This window comes from Chrysemys picta, chromosome 10, assembly GCF_011386835.1.
Source record: "Chrysemys picta bellii isolate R12L10 chromosome 10, ASM1138683v2, whole genome shotgun sequence".
Lineage (NCBI taxonomy): Eukaryota > Metazoa > Chordata > Testudines > Emydidae > Chrysemys > Chrysemys picta.
The window spans coordinates 6,579,523-6,602,803 of record NC_088800.1 but is presented as its reverse complement, the minus strand read 5'-3'; the positions used below and the strand labels follow the sequence as shown (position 1 = coordinate 6,602,803).

General features: G+C 47.1%; 1 protein-coding gene across 3 annotated transcripts in view; it reads right to left on the bottom strand.

The window, feature by feature from the left end:
* The window catches only part of IGDCC3 (immunoglobulin superfamily DCC subclass member 3), a 188,664-nt gene that overhangs the window by 150,285 nt on the left and 15,098 nt on the right, over positions 1 to 23,281 (bottom strand). For all 3 annotated transcript variants that reach the window (XM_024109149.3, XM_042856579.2, XM_005305394.5), the window contains exon 2: positions 19,767 to 20,072. In XM_024109149.3, coding sequence (XP_023964917.2) covers positions 19,767 to 20,072 — 306 coding nt within the window. The remainder of the gene's footprint in view (positions 1 to 19,766; positions 20,073 to 23,281) is intronic.

Sequence of the window (23,281 nt, the reverse complement as noted above, 5' to 3'; positions counted from 1 at the left end):
AGCTGTGCTCACTCTGCTAGAAACTCCACGTCTCCCTCCAATAGTTCTGGACAACAAAACAGCCTCACTCCAGCGACAAAAGACCTTCTGCTGGCTGAGCCTTTATTCGAGAACAAAAGTGCGGTTACAGCCCTGCCACTGTGAAACCCATGCAAATGCCTTCTTTTAGCCCAGAGGGAAGAGGAGAGGAAGAATAATGCTAATAAATGCATCTTAATTTCCATAGCCGTATATTGTGGGCCACTTTGCACTGTGCGACCTGTGGACCCTGGGCCCGCCAATAGCAGACAGCCAGTATGGAGGATCCTAAACCACCCCCCCCAATCTGCCCTACCACTGCCGCAAGGGATGTGGCTGAAGGAAAGGTGTCATGGCAGGGAGACCTGCTCTACTGAACTGATCCCCAGTTACCAATCCATCCCCATGAGGACTCATTAGCAGCTACCATAAATTACAGCAGCTCTCACCTAGTGCCAGGGGACTGGCCCTACGTGCCATGACGTCAGGATCTAGGTGGTGCCAAGGTGAGCTTTACACGAACCATGCAAGCCTCTTCCCCCTTCCCTGGAGCTGTGTGCTCCTTGGCTGTAGAACAGGAGCTGGTCCATAGCCACATTTATTACAGGCATGCACACACAAGGACCCAGTCCTGCAAAGAGTTCATATCCCGGGTCTCTTTACTCCTACACGGCGCTATATGGTGTGGGATAGTAACTCTTTGCTGGATCACGTCCTGAACTTTTACCTTCGAACAAACAGTTTCTCTTCCTCCTTTTAAAATCTGACTTTTAGGCAACCAAGGGGGAAAAAACAAAATTTAACCCCCGTCCCTCCAAATCTCTTGCCAAATGAGTGGAGCTGCCACAAAGAACGAGCAAGAGCAATCAGCATCATGTTCCTTCCCTCGCCGTGTCAGCAGCTGGACAACAAAACCTAGAGGTAGAATTGGCACAAACATTCACGGGGGCCATTAGAAGAGAATACGCTTTCTTCAAGCCACAGGAGTTCCTGTCATTTGATTCGTTCTGAATTTTCAAACAATGACTAACTAATTGTGACAGATGCAGGGCGATCGGAATCATTGTGCAGGAAAACACAGACTCAGAACCTAACGGCTCCTCGGCTCCTTTTTGTGGAGCGATTCTATACCTTTTTCATCTCTGGAATACAGAAACTTCCCCTCTCTTTATTTCCTCTCCCACGTTCAGCCATGGAGTTTATTGATCATAGATTATATACTTAGTTTTGTATCTTGAATAATCCACAAGGATTGCAATTGTTTTGTGGCAAGAGTTTCATAAACCTCAGACCAGCGTATTTTAAATGAGAGGGAAAATCACTGCAAAAAAAGTTTACCTCCTATGACATTAAAAAACCAATATCCTGCTGTGAATAGTGTTTAGAATGCAAATCCCAGGACAATTTTACCCTCGCTTTCAATTTAATGACTCCCAATGCTCCCTTCCTTCTCTGAATAGGATAGCTAAGACAAGTGGCATCTTCCATCCATTCACCAATTAATCACCTCTCTGCCCACGAAAGGTTTAGAACGTGTCTGAATTCTAGATCACTACAGATTTTAACATGAGGAAATCCAGAACTGAAATTTAAAAAAAAATAATAAAAGTCAGTGCTCACTTCTCATAGAACGGCAGAATTTCAGTGCCTCTGTGAAACTCCAAACCAATGTCTGAACGTGTGTCAGCCAACAATTCCCAAATAATGATCCAGCGTCCATCCCATATGGCTCCCGCTGAAATGGAAAAGTGAGTATGGATGGACGTCTCTCACTCACCAGTTGGATGTTCTTCATTGTAATTCTAGTCACCATGCTTCCGTAAACGAAGAGGGGATCCATGCTTTGGTCAGGATTGCTAATTAAAACTGGTGAGTCATCCAAACATCCTCACACATAGGAAAGGCACATCGGAAGAACAGGTACTCTCAATCTTGGGTGAATTTAGTTAATGAAAGAAAATTTAAGCAGGCTTCTCTGGGGATGGAAGTGATGAAACAAAGGTAAGATACCACGTTCCCCCTAGAGCCCACAGCCCCATGAATCATTGAGTTGCTTCACACCTACGCTAACCAGATATTTTAAAAGATGAATGGCCTGTGCGTATTCTCTACAGTTGTAACTCAACCTTTCTATAAATACACACACACACACACACTACAATAATACTTAGAGGCCCCCCCCCAAGACTATGGTGCTAGGCGCTGTACAGACACATAGGAAGAGAAAGGCCCTGCCCTACAAAGCTTGCATTCCAATAGACAAAACAAAGGCTGGGAGAAAAGCATATTGTTATTCTCATTTGACAGATACAGCCAGGAATTATACGCAGGTCTCCTGAGTGCCTGAGGCCTCAAGCAAAAGCCCATCCAAAATTTTCAGAGCTGAATCCTTAAAAGCAGGTTCCAAAGTCCACTAAGGACTTAGGACACTTAGGCTACATCTACACTACAGGGGGGGTCGATTTAAGATACGCAAATTCAGCTACGCGAATAGCGTAGCTGAATTCGACGTATCGCAGCCGACTTACCCCGCTGTAGGGACGGCGGCAAAATCGATCTCTGCGGCTTCCCGTCGTCGGCGCTTACTCCAACCTCCGCTGGTGGAGTAAGAGCGTCGATTTGGGGATCGACTGTCAAGTCCCAACGGGACGCGATAAATCGATCCCAGAGAGGTCGATTTCTACCCGCCGATTCAGGCGGGTAGTGTAGACCCAGCCTAACTAAGAGTAGCTTGATTTTACCAGGTGCTTGTGCACCTGCAAATCCTGCTGTTTGGAAATTCCAGCAGTGCCTCTTCCAGCTAGTTTGTTAGCACAGAGAGGGCGATTGTTTCCTCCCCAGCAGACAATTCTAGTTAAATTTTGACCCTGTTCATGCATCGAAAAGGCTGTGATGTGTTGCTTTGACCCACAATCCTGGCACGACCTCAGGAGTTCCATGAATTTCTTTGCTCCCTGCTGTGTCCCTTATGTCTGACATCACCTCACAATCCCCCCTCTCCTCACAGGCAGGAATTTGGGTTTTACTTCTTGAGAGAGTTGCAGCCTCCATTTGATTTTCAGCTTTCAAACATTTTCGCCTTTGCCGACGATGGCCCCGATCCTCCAGCGTTCTCCCTGCACCCACCTGGAGCTACTCACGAGTCCAGGGCTTGGCCCGCAGGGAGCTCCTCTCACGACCGGGGCCTATGGTGTAAGAAGCCCCTGACAACCGCTTTGCTTAGCTCACTGCAAGGAAAACGTGCAAACACACTGGACTACAAAACATGAAGGGAAAACTGGCTGCAGAAGATTCCCTGGTGAAGTCCAGAGTGCAGCCAAAGTGGAACTGTACAACCCTAACAGGAGAAAGGAAGAGAAAAAGCCCTCCCCAAAATCCAACCCTTCCCTCGCAATATTAACACTCGGAATCCCTCAAACCTGCCAGAGCCTGTCTAACCCAGCACTAGAAGCTAGAGCGAGATTCTTCCCAACACTCATTAAACTTCCCCAATTCTCATTAGCTTCAAACCAGGCTCACTTAAAAGAAATTCTCTCTTTTTTTTTTTTTTTTTGAGCAATAGATAGATTTGACCCTTTGGGGGCCCTCCCCTCTTTCCTCCCCATCTCTTGGTGTATTAGGATTGTAAATGAAAGACACAATCAGGACTTTCGCTCCCACCCCCTTTATACATTTCCATGGGAAACCATGGTGAGTTGGATGTACTCCGCTGCTCTGGCCAAACAAAATGCTTCAGTAAGCATTCTTGTTTAGGAGGGAACCGCCAAACGGGAGGGAACAAAGGGACTGGACTTTCCTTCAGAGCTGAGCATCATGGGACAGCAAAACTGAGGAGAGCTCAAGACCAGAGCAGCCATATCGATTGACACTAACTGGGCAAGGGAAGGCGGTGGAAAACGAAATAAATGAGTGGAGCTAGGAGCTAGCACCGATCCTGAAACCTAAACTTCAGCCAATTGCCAGGCATTAGAGATGCATGAGAAGGCAACCTGGGCTCTGACCGGCCTCCCACACAGCTCCTTTACTTTCAGGGAATTATAGCCAGAGGTCAATATTTTCAAAAGTGGGCCCCAACTTGGGGGCATCTCTCCTTGTGGCTGCCTGCACAGAGACCCCGTGCAGCCTCTGTTCAGGAGAGCTGAGCACACAGGACTTCACCTGAAGCCAAGAGGAGCTGTGGGGGACTCAAAGGCAAGAGGTCTTCGGTTGGTGCCAGAGAATCAAGGCAATCCAAAATCAGAGACCACTTTTGAAAATATTGGCCTTCTTGTTTTCGGTGCAGTGCAAGCCAGGTTAGCATCTGGCCCAATATATCTTACTGGGGCAATAGTTTTCTGTTGCTGTTAGTGCAGATTGCATTTGAAGAAAAGCTTTCACCTTCACATTCTAGTGTATCATTATTAATGATAATTATTTGTATAATGGTGATGCCTAGGGGCCCCAACAGAGACTGGGGTCCCATGGCGCTGGGAGATGTACAAACACAGTGAAACAGTCCCAGTCCTAAAGACCTTACACAGTCTAAATGGACAAAACAAGCACAGTTAGAGGGAAAAGAGAGGCACCGGGAGATGAATTCACTTGCCAAGGGTCACACAGCTGGTCAGAGCTGAAGACAGACACCCAGCCAGTGCCCTCTTGATTCTGCAGTACGGTTTTAAAGGTTGGCTTATAGCTAAGAGGATAGCACACTGGCGTAGGACTCCAAAGACATAGGTTCTGATCTGAGCTATGTATCTGGCCTGCTGAGTGACTTGGGGCAAGTCCAGGCCCTCCCTGCCTCAGTTTCCCCATCTGTAAAAAGGGGATAATGATACTGACACCTCCTTTGTAACACACTTTGAGCTCCATGGATGAAAAGAGCTAAGTATTATTATGGCCATCAAAGCCTTTTGCTGTCTGAAAATAATGTCAGAAGCATTCATTTCAGAGCAGAGAGAAGGAGAAGACGGCAGGAAGGAAGAAAGCCTGTGCCCTAATACAAATTAGTCCTGCAAAGGGCAAACCATGCCATGGAAACATGTAAAGCATGGGCAGTAAGTGGACTTGAGTTTAACCCTGATCTGTTGGGAGGGTTTCCTCAATATGAGAAATCCTATTTCAGCCAAAAACTTTGGAGCCTTCATGGACACGAAACACCTCACGGAAGCTCTTCCTGAGAAATGACTCGGCCCTTCAGGATTCAAACTCGGGAAGTTCCAGCAGTTAACACGTGCCCTCCCTGGAGTTTGGATTTAGAGCCACATTTTACACATCTGCCGTATTTGCTTGGTTTTCATTCACTTATTTAAGCCCTTTCATTCTAAACATGCCCAAATAAGGTAATGTGAATGTATTTTTTTAATGGTGTAAAGGGGTATGTACTTGGTGAATACAAAAGATTAATGAAAATACAGTCAATGAAAGTAAAGAATGACTCCACTTATTAGTGGCTACTGAGAACAAAAGAGAACAGCCCCCTCCCACCAGCGAGCAGGGACCAGCCGCCACGGCTCAGGATTCAGCCCACAGCAAGTGTAATGACCCTTTCCAGGAACTTTTAAAAAAATCAGTAAGAACTGGGGTGCATGGAGCCTACAAACAAGACTGTCTTCAGCTTAAAGGGCCGCTCAAGTCCAAATCTGGTTAAAAACATTGATTTACCTCACCCAAACCTAAACCCCATAAAAAGGTTCAAGATTTAAAACCCTAAAAACGAATGCAAGTGAGAGATGTTAGTCCCAGCTGAGGTGTTCCACTCCCACGGTGATGAGGACGTAAAACAGAACTGAACAAACGGATCTGAAGTAGGCTCGAACAGCGCTTGCAGCTGAAGATGCAGAGCATTGTACTGATGCCTGAGAAGCCAAAAGAGACATTGGCGAACCTGATATGAAGAACCTGAGGCCCGGCTCTACATAGAGTTGCACCAGTTGAAGTAGGGTTTTTAAACAGATTTTATTTAAGCCGGTCTGACTTGGGTGTTTAAACAAACCCTCGGATCCATATTTAGGACCTGATCCAACTCCCACTGAATGGAAGTAGGATCTTTCTGGGAAGGGGTTATTTCACCTGTAGAGAAGGACTCATGTGAACCCCAATCCTCTCTTCTTACTGCTCCCTTACGAACTTTTACGCATTCCTGGCTTCTTGCCTTCTATCCTGTTGTGCCTGCAACATCTGGCAAGATCTCTCTTCTACCAAACCCTCCAGAAACCCTCCCTTTCCCCTCTCCCTTCACTCACCTCCGCTCACTGGTGCTTCCCAGCACTGTTATGGGCTGTTCTTTCCATTTGCCTTAGGCCCAAATTCTGCCATCCTCACTCACCTGGAGTACTACTCTGCTCTGCGAATGGTCTCAGTGCAATCAATGAGACTGCTAGGAGGGAGGCAATATTCACACTCAGGAAGGGCATCAGAGACGGGCCTCCTAGGCTGTAGGGTCTTTGGAGCAGGGACTGTATCTGATTCTGTGTTTGCAAAGCACCAGGTAGGTTTACCAGTCTGTGGAAATGTTTTCAGGGATAGCTCAGTGGTTTGAGCATTGGCCTGCTAAACCCAGGGTTGTGAGCTCAATCTTTGAGGGGGCTGCTTAGGAATCTAGGGCAAAATCAGTACTCGGTCCTGCTAGACAGGGGGCTGGACTCGATGACCTTTCGGGGTCCCTTCCAGCTCTATGAGATAAGTATATCTCCATATATTATATTAACTATCATCAATGATCATGTGGAATATGAGCCTCGTGGCTTGATATTTTTAATGCTAGACAGCACAACATATCTCACAGGCTACAATGCTGCACTGACCTGGTAATAGAGTAGATCTAATAAGTCTTTTCTCAGGATTAATGCCTGACCTTCCAAGACACGCTAGGTAGGAAAACATTTTGTTCTTCCACAATGAATAAGCACAGAAGCATGGACCATGATCAAATGCAACTGAGAACAAGACTGCAGCTGAAGCCCATACACACACACACACACACACACACACACACACACACGTCTTTTTTATTGCAAGCACTACCACTCATTTACACACCACCCGCCTAAAACTATCTCCTTTGTGCGCCAGAATTGATCCTTGCTCTTAATTAGTGCTCTCGGTTGCAGCAAAATTTCATTTGTTTCTTCCCAACGTAGCCTGATCCATTGTCCCTCTGCCGTGACCTGTGAAAATTAGTCATTGAGCTCGGTGACAGTGGTAAGTGCAAAATGCAGCATCAAAGGGACATAATGGGGGCCTCTTAGGACGGACAAAGAAACGCCATTAATCAAGGAATGCTCTGGAGGTGTCAGCTTATTCACTGCTGTTCCTAAGGTGGAGAAAGCGTCGGGAGGAGGAGGGGAGGGTGGCTTGCAGAGAGGAGCTGTCCAGCCCTAGGAAAGGAATTTCCCTGGCTCTCCAAGGAACACCAGCGCCTGTGTACAGACATGTCCTCTTCCTTGTTGTCCAAGTGACGGGGATAGAAACGATAGCCAAGTATTGCTTATTCCTGGCGCACAGAGGGGCTGAGGTAACTGTCCCCTCCAGACTTTGCTCGTATATGGTACCTTTCCCCTAAGCATCTCAAAATGATTTACAGAAATGGTCAATGTGTTAGTTCTTCCCCCCACCCCCCCGCCGCCACCATTTTATAGGTGGGGAAACTGAGGCACAGAACGGTCACATGACTTCCCCAAGCTCACCCAGCAAGTAACTTGCAGAGCTGCAGCCCATGCAGATTTTGCATCTGATGTGAACAGGGGATCAGGAGAGGCGAAGACAGGACATGTGGAGGTGGCACTATCGTAAGATTTCACAGTCAGCAAACTTCCCATTCTCCCTTGTGTGTTTCAATGTATACATCAGTTCCCCTTTCTGTTTCCATGGCCCCTACACCCCCAACACCCCCAGCCACTGCATGGTACATAGGGCATCAAGGCAGACACAGAAAACATCACAGAAATGGGACACCATGGGATCATGTGGACTGAAGAGACTTTCCCACATCAAGTAGGTACCAACATCCCTTCCGTGGGCACTGGAGGGTGGCCTGAGGGAAGGAGCCAGCCACTCTGTGCATTGTGTGTTCCCAGGAAAAATGGGCTTCACTTCCAGAGCAAATCACAGGTTCATTCAGCAGCTTTCTGCACTGAAACCCCTCCCAGGGACGAGCGGCGGGAGGCACCTGCAAGCAACCCGGGTGTGAAAGCCATAGGAGCGTGGCATGTCCATTCACTGCGCCACCAGAGATGGGAGAGGGCAGGGGCAAACATCACCCAGCCAGGCCATCCACAGGACTTGGGCTCAAACGTTTCCTTCACGTAGATGTCAGCCCTGTCTTTACCTCTCCACCCATCTCAGCTTGGCAGTGGGCTGATGCGGTGGAACAGAAGCAGCGCAGATGAAATGTACGAGAGATCCATTTTCACCTGCTGCTGGTTTGGAGAGAGAAAGGCAGCTTTATGCTTAGAAAACTGCTCGAAGTGATGTGGAGAGCAAAGAGATTTCGAACCTTTTTACAGATGGAAACACACAGAGAGGCAGCTTTAAACCCTCTCCTGAGAACCCGCGTCATTAAACAGTCACTCAGACTCCGCAAATCCCAGCCGACTCTCACTTTCACCGTCCTGCATTCAGAGCCCCACAATAAAGAACAATGAGGGAGAGAAAAGGCCGAGGAGCTTTAAGTTGCATTCAGGAGGCCATCTGGCCCGGCAGTCACAGCCAAGGCTGGGAACCGGGAGGGTCCTGGGTTCAGATTTAATCCGAGCCACTTATGGAATGACCTTCGGCGAATCGTTTGACCTCCTTTTGCCTCAGTCAACCCAACTGTAAAATTGGGTTTAAAGCAGGAACCTGCTGGAAAACCATGTGCCGGATCTGGAGGGAGCAGGAGCATATCCCATGCCCAGAAAGGGGACCGACCTGGAGATGTCGGTATACAATGGAAGAAAAGAGATCATGCAATAGTCCCTTCCCCCCACCCGTTGACCTTTAGGGCCACATCCCCATTCCAGCGCAGGCCAGCACCTGTGCTCACAGCACGGCTCACCAGTCTGGCAGCACACTCTCTCCTAATGAAACCTGTTGCTTATCTTCAGCCAGCATGTGAGTGAGTTCTCCGCCTCCTCGCTCACTGTATCACTCTGAAGCTTTTCTGCATTCTCTTGCCCTGGAGCGCAGAGGGGCCGGCAGTCCTGGGTTCTATTCCCAGCCTCCCACTTGCTCCTTTCACAGGGCCACGTGAAGATTAATAAAGTACTGTGGGACCCTGATTTCAGAGTGCAAAGTAGTATCGTTATGGGTCCATTTTTCCCAAGCACCTAAGTGACTTAGCAGCCAAAGTCTCATGGGTGCCTAAGTCACTTAGGAGCTGTTGACATATTTTGCACATAACAGAAAAGGGTTTAAAACCCTACCCCAGGGCTGTCACTCCCCGGGAGGGAGCTGTAACTGCAGCAGGCAGGTTAAAGTGCAGAATCCATCACCCTGCTGGATTTCAGAAATTAAACATCTTTTCAAACATCTTTTATTTCCTTTCCTTCTTGTGGCCATTATCAGTAACCACAGGTCAAGTCCAGGATTAGCAAAATACAATGTATCAAGCCAGGCACCGGCATTTTTTAAGTTACAAAGAATCACTAGTTACCCATCAGACCAACAGTATTGATTCCTGGGCTGAATGGCTCCAGAAAGTTAATTCCTACTCACAGTCTTTCCAGTAAATGTTGGCCAAAAAAGCAGAAGCATTTCTCTCACCTAGTCTTTGTAGCCACCTCTCTTCTTCGGCTTTGGAAACTATTTGCATGCTGATAGGCTTGCAAAAAAGTTTTAATGGCATCTCTAGATCCCAGCCAAAATAAATTCCCAGTGAATCATGTTACCTAATTCTTTGCTCTTTTGTAACGCCTTCTGGTCAGGTTCTCAGAGCACTTGAGGTTTGCAGTCTGGGAGATTCCTGGCAATAAATGTTGATTCCAAGCTCTAAGGTTCCAAATTAGGATAGAAGTTATAGAGGCATTATTGGGATTCCTGGACAACGGGTCACAGCTACTTGTGTTCCCCCTGTTGGCGCAAGATAAAGCAGCCTGCATTCACCGTGTTTCCTGCCACTTCAGTAGTGAGATTTCAAGCTGTCAAAATAAGACATCACAACAAACGTCTGCAACTCAGGCGATCAACCCGCGCTCCAGGGCTGCAATCCTGAAATCCCAGTCCTCAGGATGATGGAGAAGTCTACACTAGAGCTTTCCTGGGCTCCTTTCTCCTTCTCTAGTCACTACTGACGGCTTGATGTGCTATTAAATAGTTTCAGGCAACTTGATGTCTTAGAAAATGGCATCCCGTCTCCCAGAACAGTGGTCCTCAACCAGGGGTATGCGCACTCCTGAAGGTATGCAGAGATCGACCAGGGGGTACTCAACTCACCTAGATCAGTGTTTCTCAACCTGAGGGTTGCAGCCCCCGGGGAGTGGCAGGGGTCACGGAAGGGGTTTAGGGATTTCGCAAGTGCAGGGCTGGCAAGCAGGCAGTTGCCTAGGGACCCACGCCACAGGGAGCCCTGCGAAACTAAGTTACATGCTTCAGCACCGCTGCCTGGGGCTCAGGCTTCAGACAAGGCTCAAGTGAAAAACAGGTTCAAGTATCACACTGAAAAGTAAGTACAATATTTATATTCCAACTGGTTTATTTTATAATTCTATGGTAAAAATGAGAACGTCAGCACTTTTTCAGTAACGGTGAGCCGTGACATGTTCGTATGTTTATGTCTGATTTTGGAAGCCTGTCGTTTTTAAGTGAGGTGAAACTTGGGGTATGCAAGACAAATCAGACTCCTGGAAGGGGGACAGGAGCCCGGAAAGGTTGAGAACCACTGTCCCAGTCGATGAAAATGAAAATTTACTGGCTCCACACCATAGAATCCCTGCAGTCATCTGAAGGAACTCCGGTACCCCACTCTTTGCCAAGTACAACGGCCACCATCTTGGCGGGCACACTGGCAAAATAACGCAGGGACAGAACAGAGATTTTTAACGCACAAGTAAACAAAACCGAAACACCAAGAGCTTGATCAGCAGCTGATGTAAATCAGCATTGCTCCATTGCCTTCAGTGGAGCCCCCAGTTTCACCAGTTTACACCGGTTGAGGATGTAGACTTTTTTTTTTTTTAAGCCACCTTCAAATTGCTCTGGTTATGTCTCAAAATCAGTTATTTAGGGCCTGCTGACCTTAGAGATGTCAAAACTTCCTCAGCTTTGCTACAAAGGTTAAATGAGACAAATAACTCAACAGTGCTACCATTAATGAAACTCCTCTGATATATTTCCCTGGAGCCTTCTTTAAACGACTAAGTGCCATTACTGCCTGAAGAGCAAACGCTCCTATAAGCGAGAAAACATTGCTGTGACCACGGCTTGGCTTAGCTCCATTACCAGCATTACAGAGAAGAGTGAGATTACATTGAAATGAACATCACACTGCTGCAAACCAGCACCCTTTAAAAGAAAGGTGAAACAAGCACCAAATTTCAAGCTTTCAAAGGCAACTTAGGCACACTCTGAAATTCAATGGGAGATGGGTGACTAACTCTTTTAAAGCTGCAAATCTATTAAAAATCCAAGCCACTTGTCCCAGTTTTCCTTGGACAATTCTGTTTCTTTCATGTGGTTTTGCTGGGTCACAAGAACTTTACAGGACCCCCGAAATGTCCTTGTTTTTTCATTTCAACCAATCAAACCATTTGGTTGATTTTATAACTAAAATGTTGTTTGTTGTTCCCCCCACCCCCAAGACATATTGCTACAGCAAGTAGAATCTGCTCAGGGTTTACCAAGAACAATCCAGTCCAGCTGAATGGGGGTTCCGCATGATGCACAATATTTGGACTGAGAATAGTCGGAGGAACACAGACATTATCAGAGTGACACTATTCAACGTCTCAGATCAAAGCTCATTCAGACCCAGATCCACAAAGATATTAGGTGCTTAACGCCCACTGAAATCAATGGAAGCTGGAAGCCTACCTACTTTGGAAAAAGTCCTCCACCAGAAGTAATCTGCCCATGTCCCTCTTGAGCCAGATGTTGGCTCTGGCGACACCAGCGTATATATTTTTAAGTGCATTTTTGTCTTGTGCAAATATTTCATGACCCTAAAAAATGTCACCACAAAAGAACCCCAAGTTTTTAATTTTGGAAATGTGGTGACCCAATCTCCACTTTCCACCCAAAGGGCTCTCCGGCTTCTCGACAAGAAGAACAACAAACCAGGTAGGTGGGTCTAAGGTTTGATTAGGAAGTTCTGGTGAGTGGTTTGCATCCAAATCCAAATGGTGGCACTGCCCAGGAAACACCTTCGTGACAACATTGGGACCACCTTATTTCAGCCTTAATTTAAAATGCTAACTTCATAATGAGTGGAACAAAACTGTGTAAAAACATTTCCCACTATGATCCTGGTCTGATCCTTCCAATATGGCCCGCTTTTGTAATCACACCCCTTTGTGATCTCACTCTAATGCCTTGTATTGTGACCCATAAAATAATCAGTCCTCTTTGTCTCTACTTAATCCTTTTAGACTTCCTTCTTGCCTCTTCCCTCCTATCAATTCTCCCATTATTTGAGCTCAACCAGCTCGTCCCCCATCCCACAGCTCAAAGGGGGCTGCAGTTTCAATATACTGAATGCCTTCTACGCAGAGGAGTTGAAATGATGAGAAGATCTTTGCTGCTTTTAAAGAAAAAAAAAAAGCACTCAACCTTCTTCGCCGGGCAAATAGCTTAGGCAAAAGGACTCACAGGCATGTGGGAACAGCAGGGTTTTTTGCAAGTGACCTTGAGACCCTCACCCGTTAGGTCGCAGAGGCTAGCAGGGAAGGAGTGTTGGCCTCGGGGTTCACTAGAGAAGTTGGTGCTGTTGTCTGTAATGTCCGTCTCCAAAGGATCGATGCAGAGTACAGAAGTCACATCTGCCTTGCTCCCAATATCAACACTCCCCTCCTGCCAGCAGGGGAAGTGCTAAGTACACACAGGCACAGTGGGATGGAAGCAAGTGGCTGGGGATTTGCTGAAATAAGGGAAATGAGGTGGGGGCTTACAGCGCTGGTAACTGAGGTCCCTCTGGACAACAGATGATGGCGGGGGACTCTTGTGTGGCAGGTACAGCCCTCTGCAGAGCCATTGTGGGGTGCCAACCTAGACCAACGCCTCAGGCCAACACATCTCGCCTGGCTTCGGGAAACCCACTTGGCATCCAGCAACGCGACTGTCTTTTTTAATACGATCAGATCAAACTGTGCAACTTGCCAGCATCAGGCCAGATGTGTGCAGCAGCTGACCCAGCATCCACTAGGACAGTGGTTTCCAATTAGCGATAATTGCTTGTTATTGAGTGATATAATCAATGGGTCCTATTCCACGGGCCAGGCCGTGATTTATGATGATGCAGTGCAGCTCCATCAAAGTATAGTGTGGGTGGAAAGGCTGCAAATTCTGCAAGAGGACACAGGGCTGCCAGATAAGCCCTAGATAAACAAAGGGCAGTGATAGCCAGGAACATGGCTGCATTACATTCTGTAGTGCTCTTCTCCTGAAGGAGGCCTGGAGAGTGGCATAACACCAGCATGCATGGCATAAACCCAATAGAATGGAAATATTACTCACTTCTTTCACATTAAACTCATCCTGTGTTTATTTGGGACTAGGCTGTGAGACCTGAATTACAAGAGCGTAAGGGCTCCTAACCCATTCCTTCATCCCTTCCAGATCTTAGACCGATTCCTTCATCCCTTCCAGATCTTAGACCGATTCCTTCATCCCCTCCAGATCTTAGACCCATTCCTTCATCCCTTCCAGATCTTAGACCCATTCCTTCATCCCCTCCAGATCTTAGACCCATTCCTTCATCCCTTCCAGATCTTAGACCCATTCCTTCATCCCTTCCAGATCTTAGATCCATTTATCTTCCCTCACCTGAGCAGGTAGGTGGGAGTAGACAGAGAGTGGAAGGAGCCTGAGTTCCACCAATCCGTACGCCTGCATGCCACTGGGAGAAGCCAGCAGAAGGTGCTATTCCGCTGGAAGGAGAAGGAGGCAGGGAGGGATTTGTGCCTCCGAGAGGGTAGTGTTGATATGCTACAGTTTATGGACTAGCGCTTGCTCAGGGCTGTGCCTATAGACACAATCAAGCCCTCTGCATCTGTTTTATCCACCAAAAGGGGAATGTAAAACAAAAACAAAACATCACACCTTTTCATTATTAATACCTAGCGATTATATGGCATTTCCATCCACAGATCTCAAAGAGCTTTACCAAGGAGGTCAGACTCATCATCCCCATTTTACAGATGGGGGAAACCGAGGCACAAAGAAGGGAAGTGGCTTGCTCAAGGTTACCCAGGAGTTCAGTGTCAGAACCAGGAACTGATCCCTCAGTCTCCTGACTCCCAGACCGGTGGCCTGCCCACTGAATGATGCTACTGTAGTTAAGCACAACATCTGCAGGCCAGGAGAGAAAAAGAGAACTAGTGTGAAACGAGCAATAAAATGCCTCATCAAAGTGCCTCTAATCAGCTTTTCCGGGGGCAAATTGAAGATCTTTAATGCTGTCCTGCTAAACAAGGATCCCTCTTTCTTCCCCCTGCCCATGAATCTCTGCAAGCCAGAGCCAGACCAACCCAGATACATTCACACATCCTCCCTGATCTTTCCCTCAGGAGAACTGTGGATACACGAAACTGATTTTAAGTAAGGAAGCTAAGAGTTATGAGTAAATAAGTTATGAAACTGTTCTGTTATCTTCAGAAAAAAATATCTGTATTCAAGAACAATCAGATGATAAAAGAGCATGCCGTATGCTGCGACCTTTCAAACCCACTCACTGGAGTTGGACAAACGAACAAAAAACAACTGGAAAGTTCTGATCAAGGACAGGCAAAGAAGTTTGCTAGATGCAGGTACAAATATCAAAGGTCTTTGTTCGGTTTAATTACTACTGTATGAAAATACTATTAGCACATGTTCTGAAAATCCACATAACAGAACAAGCCAATTTCCATCCATGCAATACTACTATATAGCAACAGAAGTACCCTTATGAAGCCTAGGTTTTATTAATGAGACTACAAGCAATCATAGAATCATAGAATCATAGAATATCAGAGTTGGAAGGGACCTCAAGAGGTCATCTAGTCCAACCCCCTGCTCAAAGCAGGACCAATTCCCAGCTAAATCATCCCAGCCAGGGCTTTGTCAAGCCGGGCCTTAAAAACCTCCAAGGAAGGAGACTCCACCACCTCCCTAGGTAACGCATTCCAGTGTTTCACCACCCTCCTAGTGAAATAGTTTTTCCTGATATCCAACCTGGACCTCCCCCATTGCAACTTGAGACCATTGCTCCTTGTTCTGTCATCTGCCACCACTGAGAACAGCCGAGCTCCATCCTCTTTGGAACCCCCCTTCAGGTAGTTGAAGGCTGCTATCAAATCCCCCCTCATTCTTCTCTTCTGGAGACTAAACAATCCCAGTTCCCTCAGCCTATCCTCATAAGTCATGTGCTCCAGACCCCTAATCATTTTTGTTGCCCTCCGCTGGACTCTTTCCAATTTTTCCACATCCTTCTTGTAGTGTGGGGCCCAAAACTGGACACAGTATTCCAGATCATATACCATTTAACTAATTAAATTTGATAACCCTGCCCCCAGGAGGTTAAAAAGTGCAGTTTAGCCCCATTTTACAGATGGGGAAACTGAGGCAGAGAAATGACATGACTTGCCCAAGGCTGCAGGAAAAATCAGTGCCAGAGCTGGGATTTGGAGTCTTGGTTGCCTCAGGAATGTCTGGCCCCCACTTCTATGCTCAGATCATGTTTCTCTATATTAAAATTCCCCAAATCATTGCATCTCTGAGGTGTCTAAATATTGCCAAATCTGAGACTTTATTGCAAAGCTCGGGTAATTTACCTTCCTTGAGATATACGGCATAACCTTTCATTTCAGTGCCAATAATCTATGAGGAGTTCGAATCTGAGCATTCATACCATGAGGGCCCTGTATTGTATGTACATCATCTGTGATCAGCCTGGTTTTCCAGTTAAATTTTACCCAATATCAATGTGTTGAAATGAACCTGAAACATTAAAAAAATATGTGATATCCAACAACACTTCCTGAATGCAAACATGGACGCTCCACAGAGCCAAGAAGACTATAGGCCAAGGAACAATACAACGCCAGAGTCTGTAATGATGATATGAGACAAACGGCATCCCTTTGAACAGAGTGAAACATATAGCAGAGCTCTCTGGGGGCTCTGCTTTATCAGATTCCTTTTACTTCTCAGTAGCGCAGCCTTGATCAACTTGCATGATTTTTTTTAATTTCTCCTTCACTTTTCTGCCCAGCTGTCAATACCGAGCGAAGGGCATATCTGCACGGGGAGCAGGATTTAGCCCATAGACATTTTAACTCTTTCAGAAAGGGTTTATACAACACATATTTTCTTCCTTAAAGCAAACCAGCGCCCAAGCTATTCAAGGCTCCCAGGATTATAAGTGCTCATTACCAGGTAATGTAACTGGAATTTCTGTGCTTAGTGCGCGAGGTGGGCTCCTCAAGGCAAGGACCATCTTTTTGGCATGTGTTTGTACAGCACCTAGCACAACGGAACCCTGATCCACGACTGGGACCCGTAGGTGCTACCATGGGACAAATAATAAATAACCAGTGGCCCTGGCAGTGTGGAAGTCCAGTGCAAGAGATGGCAAACCAATTTCCACCTGTTAGAAACATTGCTTCTAAATAGAGCTGGGCAAAATTTTTCCACCCTAAACCTTTCTTCAGCAAAAGATGCAGATTCAGGGACACCAAACCATTGCATGAATTCATGCCAATTTCAACTGTTTCGGTCAAAAAAACCTCAAACCTAATAAAAATTCTGAAAACAATAGAAACAGTTCTTTTTTGATACCCAGCTGACTGAGGTGCCAGTCTACATTCTAACAAAGAAGCAAGATGGGTGGTGAACCTTTGGGGCCTGGGAGAACAGCCATCATCTTGATCGTCGGAGAGGATTGAACCCAGGACCTAAAGAATAAGCCACCGAACTAAGTGTCTAGCGGGCACTTGCAGCAGATTCATATTTTCTATGGATCGGCAACACACACTGAACAGTGGGTTACACTGGCCCAAGTACACATGCTCAGCTCCATCCAACACAATGCCCTGCAGATGACTCCTGTTACTGGAGGGATCTCACTGCATGGGTGGGGCAAAGACAGTATAGTCTGTACAGGATTAATGGCGCATGGGAAGAAATTATGACAGCTCCAAGCCCGAAGCCAGAATAGGGCCCAGCGTATTTTCAACGTGATTCTCTTCCATTTTGATTTAAGCTAAAATCTAGTTACCAAAGGAAATGCTATTCAGGAACATGCAGCTCTTCACATCCATATTGACACCGTAGCCTAGAGAACACTGTTTATTGACCGGCAGCTATCCTCTGGCTCTTACATCTCCCACTTACAGGTCCAGGAAGTCTGACATTGTACTCCTGTGTCAGCCATCTCCCAGCTCAGAAGTGACAACACTGGTCACCAAAAACACTCTGAGGCTTGTCCTCTGGAGACTGACAGGTTATAGATCTGACTGCTTACCTGCACAGACCCAAACCCTTTGCCTCCTCGATACTGTCATTACTCACACCACTAAACAGCGAGGTTGGCTGATGGCCTCTCCGTACACTCAGGAACGGTTGACGGCAGGGCGTTGCCTTTAAGGGCAGTCAGCGAGCCAAAGCCCTCCAGCAGGAAAGGAAGGGTTTTAAGTGGTTTCGGTGGCAATAAGTATAACCAGGGAAGTTTCACACCCTTACAGAGGATGTTGCCTGGGCTTTTTTGCCCCTTCCATCGGATGGTCTCAAAATAAATTACAAAGGCAATGGAAGCGTTTTTACGGGACTACTCCAAGGATGAGCAAAACATGTTCTCTTAAAGGAGTTGGGGTCTTTTCATAAAGGTGGCCCAAAATTTTTACATGAAGGACCTCAACCTGGTGATAGCCAAGGTGGGAATGGGGTATCTCCTTACTCGAACGGTACATAAAGTACATGCCTAGATATAACCACCAGATCTGGTTGAATGCAAAAAGGACACCCTACTGGACCTCAGGCAGCCTGCAGATAGCCTACAGGCAAAAGGACATACTCTCCGTGCAAGGCACACACAGAGAAACTACCACTCAGGGGGTCATTAGCTGCTGCTGTTATCTGGACAAGGCTCACACTCATGACCAAACCAGCAATCAAAAACCCAAGCAGGCTACATTTAGGAAAGCACCAGCAGAGCACATGCCACTCAAGAAAGAATTAACCTCAGGAACAGCATTTCCAAATACAATGGGATAAATAAGAGAGCAGCAGACTGCAGGCCACGGAATCACAATTGTGTCCTGCTCGGTATTTTTTTCCCTTTCTTCCTTTTTTTTTTAATTTCATTCACTCTTTGACATTTTCATTTTTCCCCCCCTACAGGCTCCTACAACAGACAATCTGTCTTGTGTTGTTAGCCTTGCCCCCAAAGGCAATGCCAGGGAGTAAATAAGACTTGCTGCTTCCATGCCGCCTGCCTTAAATAACAAAGAAACTGTGACCTTCAAAAGGTCTTTGCCTACTGTTGGAAAAGTGATGCCTTATGAATGGTACCTAGCAGCGGCGAGAGGCAAAGAGGTTTCAAAACACAGCACAGAAGAGACGTGAGTGATGGAGTATTCGCTGTGTGACTGACTGTGACTCACTCCTTTGGGACAGGGGATTTACTACCATGAGGTCTCTTTATTTTTCTCCTCCTTAAGCAAGGGCTGATTAGCTCTCCTTTTACAGGAGTACAATTATTCCGGAGATTAGATCACAGCGATAGCCCACATCTGCTCCCCACTCGTCTTTTTCTCTCACTCCTTTAATCCTTTCCTCAACCCCCATTCAATTTTCCAGACAGAAGCCTGCCAATGGCTTGGTTCTTACTGTTTAGCAATCCCGTCCATATATGAACTTTCACCTTTCCAGCCCTGCGTGTAAGATCTATCGGAAGAGGGGCCCGGACGCTCCTGCGTCAGTTCTGAAAGCATGCCCAAATCACACCTCTGTGCACCAGATACAGGGAGGGCAGGCAGGGAGCAAATGTAAGTGGCAGCTGGGCTCCCAAAATCCATTAGTTCTGGGACAGAATGGCAGCACATGTACCGGTCTGTCTCAGATCTATAATCAAGTCATGACACCCACTTGGCGTTCATATCATCTAGGTCAGTGTTTCCCAAACTTGGGATGCTGCTTGTGTAGGGAAAGCCCCTGGTGGGCCAGGCCAGCTTGTTTACTTGCCGCATCCGCAGGTCCAACCAATTGCGGCTCCCACTGGCCGCAGTTCGCTGCTCCGGGCCAATGGGGGCGGTGGGAAGTGGTGGCCAGCACATCCCTCGGCCTGCGCCACTTCCCGCAGCTCCCATTGGCCTGGAGCAGCGAACCGCGGCCAGTGGGAGCCGCGATCGGCCGAACCTGCGGACGCGGCAGGTAAACAAACCGGCCCGGCCCGCCAGGGGCTTTCCCTACACAAGTGGCGTCCCAAGTTTGGGAAACACTGTGCTAGATCCTTGTAGACTTACTGCTCTACCTCCAGCCAGCCAATACAACTAATTTGCATCCTTGAATGCTACCAGGGAATGAACATTTCTAATTCAAAACCAAGACCATCCTTGGCTGGAATTTGGAGGCACGGATAGGGCGAGCGCAGTACTTACTAGCTGCTTGAATCTTCGCCTTGCGGCTGACCACCAGCCCAAAGCGGTTTTGAGCCATGCAGTCGTATTCACCTTCATCAGACGACCCATCCCCCCTGACTTTCTGGAAGCGGGAGACGTACAGCGATCCATTGGCCAGCACGAAGGTGTTCTCATTCTCCACGATCATCGCCCCGTTCTTCCGCCACGTAATGGTGATGGGCGGGATTCCCTCCACCTGGCAGTACAGCACCAGCGGCCGCTCCTGCACTGCTATGTCATCGCTGGGCTCCACAGCGAAGGCCAGCTCGGTGGAATGACCAAAATCTAGAAGATGGGGGAAAGGGGAACAAATAAAGTCAGTTACTTAATCCACAAGAAGCATCCAGAGTTAAGGCTTTGACTAAGACCAGGGATTCGCGAAACCAGTCTAGAAACAACAGGTTACTGTATGTGTCTGGGCCATAAGTACCTTTCCTAAGAAAGGTTTCAGAGTAGCAGCCGTGTTAGTCTGTATCCGCAAAAAGAACAGGAGTACTTGTGGCACCTTAGTTAGTCTTGGGGAAAAGAACAGGAACAGGAGTACTTGTGGCAATTTGTTAGTCTCTAAGGTGCCACAAGTACTCCTGTTCTTTTTCCCAAGAAACAGGCAGAAGCACTTGTGCACAAGCTGCTTGGTCAAGAAGACTGGAAAGGGACCACTCCAGCAAGGAATAGTTAGTTGCTCCTGGCGCCCTGAGGCGCACCTGGGAAGAGCTGTGCATCCAGGAGCATGCACATTCCAACAAGGAGTCTGTGGTTTCATTTGAATCAGCATGGAGCTGGCCAGGGGAATACAATAAGGAGCAGCTGCAGGCAGCATTGTTCAAAGATGCCCTAAGGGAACTGGGCATCCAAATCCTTGAGGCGTCTTAGGAAATCTCAGCCATACTATACCCACTTCAAGACTATTACCTGAGCCCTGACTGCTGGGGCAATGTCTGTAAAAGGAGGAGTCATTCAAACAACGGGCATCTGTTACTTTAGAACAGCCATTCTACACCTCATGACCCTAGATGACAACAGAAAAAAAACCTTCCGCCGCTCCTCTAAGCATACAGAAAGATATGGTGGCCATGGCCCCCTGACTTATCACGACACCCCCTCAGGGGTCACGACCCTCAAGTTCCTTGCAACTTATTGTTTCCAGGAAGCTAGTGGTGCCTTCTGAGGGAAGCCCCTTATTCGGCAGAGTTGGGCAGCTGTTTACTTTTACCGCCTAGTGTATCTTATGCTGTAGCAGTCACGTGATGCCATGATTACATTCTTAATGAACAGTCAATTAGGCACAGTAATATTAACTCACAATCTTATAGAGCAGAAACACAAAACATCTCCTGCAAGCCCATTACACTAACTGACGTCTTTAGAACATCGGTTAACATAGAATTTCTAACACTAAGCAAACCCACACTTCACACCACAAAGATACATACTAATTTTCTCCTTTTCCCAACAGAATGTCTAAACACTATGTCCTTTGTATTTTATGCTTCATTTAGTCCAGCATACCTTCTTAGGCTATAATTTGCAATGCAGTCGTGATTACAGACTTGAAGGAAAGGTGAAAACAGGCCAGCACTTTTAAGAATAGTGCAGAGTAAGTGTTTACATGCAGACCTGAAATGTAAAAGGGGACCAAAGAACAGCTGTCCTAATATAAATATTAGAAGCATGTAAACACCATGGATGGAGAATTTATTAGGGTGGTTAAGAGGAAGGATCACTAGAGGTACTGTCAGGACACTGAGAAAAGGAAAATGTAAGCTGAGTATCAGGAAAGTCTTCCCAACAATTATGTTTTACAAGTCTCCCAAGGGTTGTGGTGGAAGCCTCGTCATGTGGGGCATTCACCAGATGCTGCTTTCAAACATGAGGAGATCAGAGAATCATAGAAGATTAGGGTTGGAAGAGACCTCAGGAGGTCATCTAGTCCAACCCCCAGCTCAAAGCAGCACTTGCCCCAACTAAATCAAATAGATATGCAGTTGAACACAATCCTGCAGTTCCAGGAAGGGACCAGATCTTCAAACATGCCTCTTCCTTCTGCAATTTCTACAGTTCTCTGAAAAAAAATGCTACTTGCTGCAGACTGCGGGTGCAATAGAACTGGAACTCACCAATTTGCAGAACGAGTATGAGTGTCATGTCTTGCTGATACTCAAGTGGAAAAGTTCTCTGCTACATATTCCAGAAACAACAGCACCGAATTTCTTTTCTATACACCTCGAGTCTCATCTGACTCCCTCTGATGTCAACGGGGGGCTTGTCATGGATTTTAAATGGTCCTGTCTGGAAAAACTAGTGTAACTGAGCAAAACAGCAATATTGATGCCTTTCTCCATAGTACGTATCAGTATCTCTTCACCTCTTTATATCCTAGGAGCACAGGAAAGGTTTCCAGTTTAAATTAATGGGCGTAGCCATCAGTTAATCAGCAATGTCCTCAACAGATAGAGTCAGCAAAGCACACAACGGGCTCAATCCTGCATCCACAGAAATCAACAGCAAAACTCTCCCACTGATTTGCAGGGAGGAGGAGAAAAAGGCAGCAGGGCAGTGGCAGTTAAAGTTCCTTTCATGTTTGTTACCCTGCCCATGTGTCTCAACCCTGCCCTGGAAAGTCCACTTGTAGGGGGGAGAGGGGTGTTTAGTCTCCAGGGACGTCACTGATGTAGTTACACTGCTGCAAATTCCTTGGATGTGGACAAGATCCAACTGCCATGCTCATAGATACCATAGTGGCAATCTGGGCAACTACCTTGGGAACTTTCCAGTTACCTTATGTCTTCTCCTTCTCTAACTATTACTATAGAACAGGGTCTCAAACACGCAGCCCGCGGGGTTATTTCCTGCGGCCCGCCAAGCTGCCCCGGAGTTATTTCCTGAGGCCACCAAGCTCCCCTCACCTGCTCCCCCCCCCTTCTCCCCAGTGCACCGCATCCCCGTTCCTCTGCCTACCTCCAGGAGCTTCCCGCCACCAAACAGCTGTTTGGCGGCGCTTAGCGCTTTCCAGGAGGGAGGGGGAGTAATGGGGAGCCACGCGCTCAGGGGAGGAGACGGAGAAGAGGCGGGGCAGGGGTGGGGATTTGGGGAAGGGGTTGGAATAGGAGCAGGGAGGGGGCGGAGTTGGGGTGGGGACTTTGGGGAGGGGTTGAAATGGGGGCGGGAAGAGGCGGGGCCTCATAGAAGGCGTGGAATGGGGGTGGGGCCAGGGCTTTTGTACCTTTATATCAAAAGGTGCCAGTGATGTGGCCTTGGGCCAATGTACTAGTCCTCACGTGACCCTCCTGGTGATTTGAGTTTGAGATCCCTGCTATAGAACCATAAGCAACAAATATCAATCCAGCGTACGTGCTGCCGACTTTGAACACTGCAGTAAGCAATATGTCAGCTACACCGAAGAAAACTGTTAGAATAGGGATCATTCACTGGGTCAGAAGGAAGTTTGACAGTATGGTATCAGATGATTCTAAAACTCCCGATGGGGTTGAGAA